At 29.6% G+C, this 13,191-nt stretch overlaps 1 protein-coding gene across 1 annotated transcript; it reads left to right on the forward strand.

Moving 5' to 3' along the window:
• The first annotated feature begins 2,064 nt into the window (after positions 1-2,064).
• Positions 2,065-12,659, forward strand: LOC126834891 (fatty acid synthase-like). Its single transcript, XM_050567101.1, has 34 exons — positions 2,065-2,203; positions 2,269-2,295; positions 2,341-2,589; positions 2,861-3,049; positions 3,313-3,551; positions 3,616-3,849; positions 3,961-4,155; positions 4,315-4,443; positions 4,523-4,753; positions 4,810-4,999; positions 5,072-5,301; positions 6,039-6,343; positions 6,433-6,580; positions 6,897-6,998; positions 7,061-7,169; positions 7,232-7,657; positions 7,722-7,882; positions 7,959-8,135; positions 8,232-8,462; positions 8,599-8,792; positions 8,859-9,062; positions 9,129-9,201; positions 9,261-9,437; positions 9,499-9,678; positions 9,743-9,941; positions 10,021-10,213; positions 10,288-10,415; positions 10,479-10,587; positions 10,668-10,806; positions 10,867-11,149; positions 11,280-11,560; positions 11,638-11,865; positions 12,014-12,241; positions 12,336-12,659. The coding sequence occupies exons 1-34, from the start codon at positions 2,065-2,067 to the stop codon at positions 12,513-12,515; spliced, it is 6,507 nt and encodes a 2,168-aa protein (XP_050423058.1). The 3' UTR covers positions 12,516-12,659.
• The last annotated feature ends 532 nt before the right edge of the window (positions 12,660-13,191 follow it).

Genomic DNA, 13,191 nt, shown 5'->3' on the forward strand with positions numbered 1-13,191 from the left:
TGCCGCTTTTCTAAGAAAAATTGTATTAGGCAAAATCATCGAGGCGGCCGCGTGAACCAAACGCGCGGCTCTCTGTACGCAATTTTCAAAATGCTTTCACCAATGCCTGGTAAAAAATCAACACGACGCCCACGACACTGAAGCCGGCAAAAAAGAATGATATCTCCAACAAAACCTAACAGTGAAAAAGGGCCAAGTTCTAGACCCCCTCCCAAAAAAGTCAGCCAATCAAAGTAGTGGTATCTACATTGCGACTAAGTTTATTTTATGCCTCATTCAGAAAGGTCATGTTTTATTCAGAAACTGGCCAAGTGTTAAGCAATACAAAATATAAAGGAGCAGTGTTGCTTATGAAAGTAGGAGTGAAGTGAGGTTATGAACTAAAGAAATAGCAGACTTGGCCACAATGTAGATATCACTACTTTAGTAGGCTGACTATTTTGGGAGGAGGGTCTAGAACTTAGCCCTTTTTCACTGTTAGGTTTTTGTTGGAGATAATACAATTTGTAGCCTCCATAGAAAGTATGTTATACTTTGTAATAAAAAAAAATGGTTCGAAGTCAGTCAGTAGACCCTTTAGAAAGTGACTTCTTGTTTTTGTCTTTATTTGTAGAAAGTTAGGCGCTTTCCGTTCCTCTTAACAAGGTTTTCTTAAAAATTAATTGAGTTTAAATTAGATTAAAACAAGTTATTTTTATGGCAATTTTTAAATGTCATGGTTGTGCTACATACAACATGACAGTATATTATAATTTTTTCGCTAAAATAAATAAAATAATAATTTAAAAAAAAAAAAAAATTTTTACATTTCATAAAAAATACATTGGTACATTTCAAACTATAAACTGTTTTTTAACCAGTGGATGCACAACCCTCTGGTGGAATGTAGTCATTTAAAATGAAACGTAAATTGTGAAGAACTATAAGGTTGAATCAGTATATAACTTATAATGGAAGGTTACATTTCAACCACCTACTACTACAATAAAAATGTTGTGATATTGCTATATGTGACAGACTTATTGCAACTGAAAGGTCGTCTATTGAGCCAAAAAATGTAAAAAGTCAATCGAAAAAATCCAACAAATTTACTTATTTTTCGACTTGGAAATTACAATAGAACTTTTTTTTTTAAATCAGTCGCTTTATTTCCGTCGACAAACTAAAAAAATATCATTAACCTTTTTTTCCTGAAGAAATAAAACAAATTAATACAGACAGACGATCAACCCTAATCGTTTTCAGTTTTCACCCTAATAATAATAATACAATTTTAAGCTCAATGTTTCATTACAATGCTTATATCGATTTTGTATTTATAACATCTACAGATTTGCATCAAAACGTTTATTTAAAAGTGATTTTATGACTTCAGTTATTTCTATAGACCCATCTTTCGTCTCACTAAGCTCCCTCCGTCTACACACTATATATTTTTTGTTTTTACCTAACAAAAAAAATTATTATCATTCTTAGCCACAAATTTCAAAAATAAGAAAATTATTAAATCTAAAATAAATCTTCTAATTTAATTTAAACATTTTTAAATTAAAAACTCCTGAAGTTGGTTTGCGTTTTCCTCAATTAAAAAGGAACGGGCTTGTTTTTTAATTGTGATTAAATTAGTTCAAATTTAAATGAGAACTAGGTCAAATACAAATAACTATTCATTTAACACATAAAACATATAAACATAATAGTCCCCGAGTTTGAACAAATATTATTTAAATAATGACCTTTTGCATAAATTCACTTTTCATGAATTACTATAAAGCAGAGGATTTGATTGTTATTCGTTATGAGGTAAAAATACATCTTACTAACCAAATTTAAGCCTAATTCGTTCAGTTAGTAGGTGAACGCTATCACAGTGGCATATATTCCATTCCTCTCAATTTCCATTCAATATTCAAGTGCATTTTAAGCTCAACAACATTCGTATAGACGGTATGTAGTCTAATTTTATCTTCACTATTTTAATTTAACATTTGTAATAAGAGATAATTGTTTGATATCCTTTATGTTTTGGTTTTAGCCTTTAAAATCACTTTAGCTAAACAAAATATGAATTCGTTCAAAGACGAAGTTGTTATATCGGGCATAAGCGGGAAGTTTCCCGAGTGTAATGGCGCAGACGAATTTCAAGCATTATTATTCAACAAAATTAATGGTGTGACTGATGATACTAGAAGATGGAATCAGAGTAAACGAACAACTTTTTATTCCGATATTATTGATGTCTAACAATGTTTTTTTTTTAAATTACAGAAAATAGTCATACACCGACAGCAACTGGTAAAATAAAAAATATCCATGCGTTTGATTCAATATTTTTCCAAGTTCATTCAAAACTTGCTACCGTTACGGACCCTATGACAAGAATCTTAAATGAGCGAGCAGTCGAAGCAATCATCGATGCTGGCATCAGTCCTCATGATTTAAATGGAACGAACACGGCCGTATTTACGAGTACGTTTTTGAGTGAATTTGAAAATGTACTAGCAAAAGACTCTCCTTCAGCATTTTTTATGTTGGGATTTGCTAAATCAATGCAAGCCAACCGCATTTCATACACATTAAACTTAACAGGTAAACATATGAAAACAATTTATATTATTATAGGGCCAGTAAATATAACACCAAGAAATGAAACTTTGTAAAATTTGTTTTTTTTTCTCAAAAGGACAATAAACCTTGACTAATGTATTCTTGATAATTTAACCTAATGTTTTCTAATATTTTATAAACTACAACATACTTTTAATAAATGTGTTTTAAATAGGCATAGTAACTTAGTTACTTAATACCGACTTATAATTAAATTTTTTTTTAATTTAAAAAAACCTATTTTAAATATTAGGTCCAAGTTTTGTAATGGTGAATGGAACCCAGAGCTTGATGCTGGCCAAAAAAATGATCGAATGTGGGTATATAGACACAGCAATTGTTGGAGTATGCAATTTAATTTCTAATTTTTTGGTACAAAAACAATTTAATAAACTGAACAGTTTGACGCAAACAACCCAAACAAGATCATTTAGCGACGATAGTAAGATTTTAAAAATATATTGTCCACAGCAATCAATTTATCCATTATATCTTATCCCATTTGTATGTGATAAAAATAAAAATTAGCAGAAGATCATTCATCTTTATAACAACTCTCACTGCCTCTGCCTCATTTTTCCTTACAACGTGACCGAACCAAAAGCAGTAGATGATGCAAAAAGACCTGCATTATATTAATCCCAATTATTTAATTAATCCTACTTTATGTAAACTAAATAATTATATAGTACATTGAACTTTTAGCTGATGGATACAATAGATCGGAAGGGTGTATTGTACTGCTACTGCAAAAAGCATCAAATGCAAAACGTTCGTACGGTACGATATTGAGTGTAAAAGCGTTACAGTTTGGCGATCATCAAGGACATATCACCAATCATTCTAAAGACAATTTAAAATCAACCATACTGGAAGCTTACAAAGAGGCTAAAGTAGATCCATCCGCCGTAAATTTCATAGAAGCAAACGGATGTGGAATCAAAGTAAAATACTGAACTCAATAAAACACACATGTACCGATATGTAAATCGTCCATTTTTTATTAAGGCTGAAGACGATCTAGAGCTTAACGTGATGGAAGAAATATTCTGTACCAACCAACGAAAGACACCATTAAAAATAGGGTCTGTAAAAAGTAATATTGGCCATACTGAAGAATGTAGCTTATTTGCATCAATCATCAAAGCCATTATAACGTTTGAAAGTGGTTACATACCGCCAAATATCAATTATTCGACGCCAAATTCAAATATCAAATCTATAAGGAACAAAAAGATGCAAGTAAGTACCTACTTTTTCATTTACATTTAAAAATATAAATATTACTTTCAATAAACGGTCAATTAGATTTAAACTATACCTAATCAATATATTATTTATTTACTCTCATAGGTGGTTACACAAAAGACGCCTTTCAACGATGACATAATCGGAATAACGTCTTTTGGTTATGTTAACGAGTTTAATCACGTTGTACTTAAAAGAAATAATAAGAAAAACCCGAATAAATCAACTGAAAATGTAATACCGCAATTAATTTTGGCTTCTGGAAGAACGAATGAAAATTCCGTAGATACGATAAAAAAGGTAAATTCTAAATACAATCGGTTTACATCGTATTAAATAATTAGTACATAAAATGTTCGATTAAGTTGCCAAAATTGTTTGTTTAATATGTCTTCTCTACGAATACCGTATACATACTTTTGCTATATGATTATATGCTAATAAATAAGAAATGTTTAGATATTAATACATGGAAGCAACAAGGAATATATTTCTCTAACACAAAACATTTTTTCAAAAACAATACACGGTCACTATCATAGAAGCTTTGCTATTTATCCAAGTTCAGAAGAAATAGGAGAAGCCTGGGTATACAAAATTAATTTAGCTATAATTTAGGACCACTTCATCTGATCAAGTATAGCATTATTTTATTTTAATATTATAGAACGTTACATTAAAAAAAAGACCAGTTTGGTTTGTATTCTCCGGAATGGGTTCGCAATGGCCCGGAATGGGTACAGATTTAATGCGCTTGCCAATATTTGCCGAATCGATCAGAAAAAGTGACGTTGTTTTGCGGTCAAAAGGAATAGATATTATTGATATAATAACAACAGTTCAACCAAGTATATTCGAAAATATACTTAACTCGTTTGTGGGAATAGCAGCAATACAAGTACGTGAACGTAGTTGTACTATTGTTCATTATTTATGTTTATTATTATTTTTTAGATAGCTTTAGTGGATGTACTAAATGCATTAGAAATAGTACCAGACGGTATTATTGGACATTCGGTTGGTGAACTAGGCTGTGCATATGCGGATGGTTGTCTAACTGCTGAAGAAATGTTATTGGCTGCATACGCACGTGGCGTTGCGTCTATAGAAACAGATCTAATACCTGGAATGATGGCTGCTATTGGTAATACGGAAATTATTGTTGTCTAAGTAATACGAGTATAAGTAAATTCAAGCAACACTTATTTTGTTCTAGGTGTTGGTTATCTTGGTATAAAAAATAGACTGCCGGAAGATATTGACGTAGCTTGTCATAATAGTGCATCAAGTTGTACTATATCTGGTCCAGTTGATAGTGTTAAAAAATTTGTCTCACACTTAACATCTCAAGGTATTTTCGCTAAAACAGTGAATGTAGCAGGAATAGCATATCACAGCAGATACATAAAACCAGCATCTCCCGCTCTTCTGAAATATCTCCAAGAAGTATAACAAACTATTACGTTGGGCGGAGCGAAACGGAACTTTTTATTTCCTAGTCTAACGGTAGCTTATCATTAAGTTTGCATTTTTATTACTGACTAACTCACTGAAACAAGAAATTTAATATTGAATAGACATTATAGTGTAAACAAAAGGTAAAACCTAAAAATTGAAATTTTCTTATAATTAGTGCGGTTTTCTCGGTTAGATTTTTGTGAGATAATTCCTGTTCTTATCAGGAAACGATTACGGTATCGCATGATCGTCGAAGCAGATAATAAGTATTATTATCTTATACACGTATATGTGTTTTGATATTGTAGGTACAAATCCTCACTTTTATTTGTGTACATAATAAATGAGACAAAACAAAAATTAATTTTTTTTATAATTATAAGTTACTTTCAAACTTCGATAAAAAAGAAGAGTAAAGCAAAAAATCTTTATACTTTGAAATTAAAAAATATAAATCTAAAGAAATTTAAGAATATTCTTTTCATTATAACAAATAAGCAAAATGAGTTTCAAAAATTTAGTGTAAACGTATTTGGCGTTTTACCCATTTCCAAATTTTTTTTTTCGAGTAGAGGGTAGGAGACACCGTGCTTGACAGTGTATATACTGTACCCAAATTTGTCAGAACTAGGTTAGTTGCATAGCGCGATAGCCATCGCTCCGCCCAACTTTTGTCCACTCTTAGATTACATTGATATTTTTTTAAACATTTTTAAAATACTTAGGTAATTAAAGAACCAAAGGATAGATCTTCTAAATGGATAAGCAGTTCAATTCCGGAGTCTGAATGGAATTCGGATTTAGCCAAACAGTCATCAGCTGAATATCACACCAATAATCTTTTAAGCAGTGTGTTATTCGAGGAAGCTACTAGGCACATACCCAATGACGCTGTTGTTATAGAAATCGCTCCACACGGTCTACTACAAGCAATTCTAAAACGTTCTTTACCAGATACAGTGACTAACATTCCATTAGCAAAAAATATTTTCGGTGAATCGATTCAATTTTTGCTAAATTCTATTGGAAAGTAAATAAAATATGGTTCAATAAAATTCTTATAAACTGCATTTTACTTTTGCATAAGTGTTAAAATAAACTTAAATTTAATTTTTTTAGAATGTACACCAACGATATGAACCCAAATATACAGGCACTTTACCCAGCAGTTGATTACCCTGTAAGCCGAGGTACTCCCTTTCTTCATACGTTTGCTTTGTGGGATCATTCATTTCAGTGGCCTAATAATAATAAGACGAACTGTGAGGTATTGAATATAGTGAGATTACTTGGTACCAAACTTAATCTTAAGTAGTAGAGTTATAAAAGTATTAAAATGTAAAGGAAATACGGCGTTATAATATTTTACATTAAGGTAGATTGCATAAAGTAGCATCTTAAATATTATGTACTTATGATGATAAGTCATCTAAGGAGGCGTGTACTTTGTTGTATCAATTTTTAAAATACCATATAAAGGGTCATTTACTTTACAATGAAATCATATTATATGGGAAATATGTATGTTATTCTGTAATAAAATTAATTTAAAAAATAAATTATTAACTTTTTTCTAATATTAGATAAGTCGAGAGGAACATATACAATTGTCTTTGAATGACAATGCAAAACTAATTCAACATACAATGAATGGACATTATGTTATACCCGTTTCATTCTTCTTGGTAAGTAATCAAAGTTAGTAAATATTTTATGGTGTTTAACATTTTGTACGACTTTTATTTAGTTTAAAGTTTGGGAAAAGTTCTGTGAAATCCATATGAAAAACCCGTTTAATGATACTATTACCTTTCAAAACATCAAAATTAAACAAGATATTGAAATTACACCAAACAGTAAGATTTGTTTAAAATTTAGAATAATAAATAACGTTTTATAAAAAAAATCGAACAAATAGTTACAGATTCGTCGGAAATAATAGATTATATGATCCAATGCTCTGGATTCTTTGAACTTAGCTGGAACGGCACGATTATTCTAACAGGCCAAATAGAGTTCACGACTAAAAAATACTCAATTCCTCAAACACTTGACCATGCAATTGAAAACTCTGAATCATTAATATCGAAAAATGAAATTTACGCCATATTTGAGAAAAAAGGTTATCAGTTAGGAGAACATTTCAAGACAATAAACAATGTAGAACTATTTAAAAATGAAATCCGTGCAAATATAAAATGGAATAACGATTGGTTATATTTTTTGGACTCCTTATTGAAAATATCACTATTAGAGAACGTGAATGCTTCTTTTATCGAGACTACAAAATCAATTCAAGAGATTTGGATTAATCCTACAATACTTCAGAGTTGCAATGATGAAAGTAAGTTAAACGTATTCAAAATTTAAACATATGATACTGATTTATTATAATTATACTATTTCAGGTATACCGACGTATTACAACATAACAACAAAAGAAATCGTTTGTGATGGAGTTAAAATAAGTAATGTAAAAAATACGCATTTAGATTCATATGATCGAGAATCGTCAACCTTAAGATTAGAAAGCAATACGTTTCATTTATACAACCAGTACATAATACAGGTAAAATAATTTAATCATTTTTTAAATTAAAACGTAAAAAAATATTAGTATAAAACATGTTTTGTGAATTTTTTAGGATATCGATGGTTATATTAAAGATTGTATAGAATTTTTGACCGAAATTTGTAAATTTGATGAAAGTAATACTCATCACAAAGTAACTCTATCAGTTCCATATCAATACGACGATCCATTTGTAAAACTCTGTACTAATGCTCTGAAACTCATTTTGAATATCACCACAAACATTGATGTAATTGATTATTGATTACTATGATGTACAATTTTAATTCCTAACATGGTATTTTTATTCTATAATATATTGTGAATTTCTTTGTATTGTCCATAGAACGTATACATGAATTGGGAGGATTTGACAAAACTTTCTAATAATGAGGAATTAGGATCATACATAACAGTATCTAGTATTGATTATTTACAAGATTCTATTGAGGTTTTAGCTAATAGACCAAACAGTTATATATTTATCGTATCAACAAAACGTATAAGGGATGTTAAGGGATGGAAAATGATCAAAGAACAGAAATTTGACAAAAATTACGTATCCTTAATAAAGAAGGTAACACTTAAAATAATAAATGCAATACATATTTTTTTTAAAAACCAAAAAATAATAAGATTACAAATACTTTTTTGCAAAGGTCCATCAAGTGTTTTGGGTTTGTTTAGTAACTAACATATTTGCATTGTTTAAGGTCAATTTTTCAAGCGATGGCAGTATTTTTTTGATGACAAACGCTGGCCAACTGGATTCCAAAATATGGAAATATATAGAAAAATGTAAATCGGATAAAGGAAAAATATACTTAGTATCCACCTCTGTACCACCAGAAGGAATCAATGATTACGTATCGAAAATGTTTCAAACATTTAAGACCCAGAAACTTAGGTAAACGAGTTTTCTCAAAACTAGAGAGTAACAAATATAAACTTAAAATATTTTTCTTTCTTTTAGATTTGTTTTTATTTTGGATTCGGATGCTCCGGAATTACACACAAACAAAACCTTTTATGAAGAACAATTATGTAAAGACTTTATAATAAATACTTATAAAAACGGAGGATGGGGCTCTTACAAAAATTCATTTATCGAAAACATAAAAACGGATGATCGTTGCTCACATCAACTATTTCCCATTTGTCAAATTCCATTAAAGAAGTACATATAACACAAGTATTATTATGCTTTGAGTATCGATACACATTAAAACTTTTATATTCTTAGCACCGATGGCCTGACTATAAAATATCTTGGAATAAATCACAAAAATTTAGTCATTGAGGACGATAATATGGAAGTATGCATTTTTTCTTATAGTTTTATAATATAGATTTGTGAAAAAAAATATTGATTTAGGATGAAATTGGCCCCCTCGAATACTCGGGGACTACTGAAAATGGCAAAGCCGCAATGGGAATTCTATATTATAATAAAACAGAAAATATTCTAACAAAAGATAATTACTTATCTTGGCCTGTACCACCAACTTGGTCGCTACAAGATGCCGTAACAGTTCCGTTACCGTACGCCATGGCAAGTAACTGGAACTCTGTAGTACAATATCTGTATTTAAATAACTAAATTAATTTTTTAGGGGTATTATGTGTTTAATGTATTAAGTAAGTTAGATAAATCAATATCAATATTAATTACTTCTGGTACCCATCCTGTTGGAATAGCAGCTATTTCGATTTGTTTATCTGAAGGATGCAATGTTTACGTTGTTGTTGAAAATAAACAGCAAGTGGACTACCTATCAAATGTCTTTCCTATGGTAAGTCAAGATATATAACGTATTTATTGGAGAATAATATTAATTTAAAACAAATTTTTTGCAGTTACGGAGTTCAAATATAATTATAAACGAAAACAACAATTTTGATATAAATGTAAAGATGATTAATAAATCTATAGGAATAGATCGAGTTTTAAATTTCTTAGAAGGTGACGGTCTACAAGCTTCAATACGTTCCATTGCTGATCATGGAAAACTCTTTCATTTTTCTAAATCTGACATGATAAAACAGGAAAATATGGGTGACTTTTACTATTGATTGGTAGAAACTCTTTTTTTTTGCATGAAATCAAATCTAAATTTGATTGTTTTAATTATTAGGAACAAGAATATTTTTAAAAGATTTGTCATTTTATTCAATTACTTCATATATGCTAATGACTGCTTGCAATGAAAACAAACTAGTTATTCAAAAAGCATTCAAAAAAGGACTCAACCAGGGCGTAATTCAATCAATAAATGGAAATGTTGTAAAAATGCCTTTGAACAGTGAAAAATTACTTGATAATTTAAAGTAATTAAAATCGCTTTTATTGTTAATAATTTAAATAAATGTGTCGATAATTAAAAAATCTCATTAAATAATAGACACAGTTCTATTTATCCGAAAAAACTCATTCTACCTATAAACGACGACGATATAAAGTCAAGTGTTATTGATTGTGCAACAAATGGTTCGTATCAATGTCAACCCGATCAAGTTTATGTTGTTATAGGTAGGTAATATAATATAAACTACACATTTTCATTACACTAATTATTGCGTTATTACTCAATAGGTAATAAAAATGAATGGTTGGACGTAGCTGAATGGTTGGTTAACAAAGGAGCACGAAACATCACAATAATGATAAACAAATATTTATTGCCTCCGTCCGGGTGCAGAAGGTATCATAACACATCATATCATTTAATGCCGTTTCTCTTAAGTATTGAACCATATATAACGGTGAAACTTTTCTCGTTAGATTTAACCAACTTTTATCAAAGCACGTAGCAATACACATCGAATCCAATATTTCCATAAAGTCAAAAGAAAGTGCTTTGAATTGGTTTAATCGTTTGACATCATCAAATCAATTTGGCGGAATATTCTTAATCGATCAAGTAAAATAGCCGACTGTGTATAGAATTTTACTGAAGATAAATAAAACTTGTATTTTATAGAATGACGCTGAAAAAGTAAATCAGTTTGGTTATGCCTTTGAGGGGTTGATCAAAAAATCAAAATCGGCTATATTTGTGTGTATTTCTTGTAAAAGTGAGCACGTATGTTCAGCACTAAAATCAAAACGATTGAATGCTTTGAATATGCAATGGAGTGCAACTGCAAAAAAACAACTGTCTATGACGTCATTGTTGACAACGTTGGATTCACTAATCATAAAAGTTCAAGATATGAATTCCGATACTTTTACAGTAGTTAAAGAAAATACGGATCAGTTGGAAGGTAATGATCGTCTTTTATAATTGCGTCACTGTTTCAAAGTTTTAAACAATATGTCAATTTCCTTCAATCGACATTTTACTTCAACTTGTGTTTAGATAAATTTAAAATGTACATTACCTTCATATTATAGGTGACTTAAACAAAACTAACTGTTTATGTGAAATGCCCGATTCCGTTGAAGATTTACTGGAATTTGTCAACAAATTGAACAACGAAGCAGATTTTATAGAAATCCAGACCAAAAGCCCAAGATTTTCGCAGGTTAAAGGAGTAGTGCCGGTGTTTATGATACCGGGTTTTAAAACAAGAGCTATTGAAGTATTGTATGCAAAACTGTATTATCCTACATTTGAAGCACGGATTCCAAAACAAATTATTTCAATTAACGATCTTGCTCAAACTCTCGTTACAGTAAATATATAAATATATTTTTACTAATATCCTACATGACTTTATAATCTTCATTCAGTGAGTCATTCTTTATTTAGAAATTGAAAATAATTTGCAATCACAGCATGATTTCATTGATCGGAGAATCATGGGGCGGAATCATTGCCTTGAAAATGGCTCAGATTTTAGAAGCTCAAGGAACATTAGTATCCGTGTGTTTACTAGAAGGAGATCCAGATACGGTTTATGGATGGGCAAACGAGATCATTTCTAATCCACTTAACAAGGATGTACTAGAAAAAAAATATTTATGGCATTTAATTGAGGTAATAAATATATTTGTTTTTGAGTTAAAATATTTTTTAATTGTTTTAAATAAACAATAACACTATTACATTAAAAACTGCCACTGAAGGGTTGCCATTATTTTACTGTTTTTTTTTTTATCTAAAATATTTAAATAATGTCTGACAGGCCAATATTATATCACCTTCGGATAATGATGATTATGCATCACATTTGTTGGAGGACCTGCCATATAAAAATGTTAATAAAGACAGAATCATAGAAGGACTAAGTACAACATTGTCACTACTAAAAGCTTTGATAGAATCAGAGCCGCTACCTTATAAATTACAAGCAAGAGTACAAATATTTAAGTTCAATAGACTATACGACTATGCATCTTCAGTCATTTATGACGTAAGTTAAAAATTATATTTATAAATATTATACAAATCACATATTTTACACTATAATTTATTAATATCTTAATATATTTTACTGTATTTTTCAGTACTGTAATTCTACACCTGTCATAAAAGTCGTCACACAATCAGATTCAACAAGACCTCTTAACAATAAATTATTTTGCAATGATATAAACGACAAAATGGGATTCATCCCAACCATTGATGAGAATTTACCAGTACTCGAAAGATATAATAAGATAAGTTTGAAAACTGACAGAATCTAATTTTAGTATGATTTATTTTATTATTCATGTATTTGATCTAGTATGAATAATTTTACACTTTTTTTGCCTTATAAGCACTGGTAACTTAATACCAAATTGTTAAAGTTTTTAAATTACTAAATAAACGATATGATTTTTAACAATTATTGTAATGATTTATTATAATATTATATAACTATTTGTTTCTTATTATTATTAAAGTCGTCACACAATCAGATTCAACAAGACCTCTTAACAATAAATTATTTTGCAATGATATAAACGACAAAATGGGATTCATCCCAACCATTGATGAGAATTTACCAGTACTCGAAAGATATAATAAGATAATTAAAAAAAATAATTTTATCTAATATTATTATGATTTAAAAAGTAAATATTTGTTTTTCTTATACTTATTTAATTATTTTTTTCAGTACTAATTTAAAAGACTGTAAAACCATGCAAAATAATTTTGTAGTGGTGTTAGTTGCATGTAATATGCCATCATACGCGAAGCCTTAGTTTATCTGTCCTTTGACGTTGCTTTTTTATAATATAAACATTTGCTTCATAATTAAAATTAATTTATGTATGGTGGTCATAGTTCAAAGTCACCGGTTGTGATGGGCTACTTTTTAAAGTTTCTATTTAAAACAAAACAAATCGATAAAAATAAATATATCACAATCATCTA

Source organism: Adelges cooleyi, unplaced genomic scaffold (genome assembly GCF_023614345.1).
Source record: "Adelges cooleyi isolate 19-005CV unplaced genomic scaffold, UGA_ACOO_1.1 ACOO_flye_CR_arks_rails_tigmint_CR_PRNA_21, whole genome shotgun sequence".
In the NCBI taxonomy this organism is placed as follows: domain Eukaryota; kingdom Metazoa; phylum Arthropoda; class Insecta; order Hemiptera; family Adelgidae; genus Adelges; species Adelges cooleyi.

What these genes read in the sequence shown, in the direction of transcription:
- LOC126834891 (XM_050567101.1), top strand. Translation starts at nt 2,065, where the DNA reads ATGAATTCGTTCAAAGACGAAGTTGTTATATCGGGCATAAGCGGGAAG. An exon ending in TAAGGAACAAAAAGATGCAA is followed by an intron (nt 3,850 to 3,960) that starts GTAAGTACCTAC and finishes TTACTCTCATAG; the next exon opens with GTGGTTACACAAAAGACGCC. An exon ending in AAGAAATAGGAGAAGCCTGG is followed by an intron (nt 4,444 to 4,522) that starts GTATACAAAATT and finishes TTAATATTATAG; the next exon opens with AACGTTACATTAAAAAAAAG.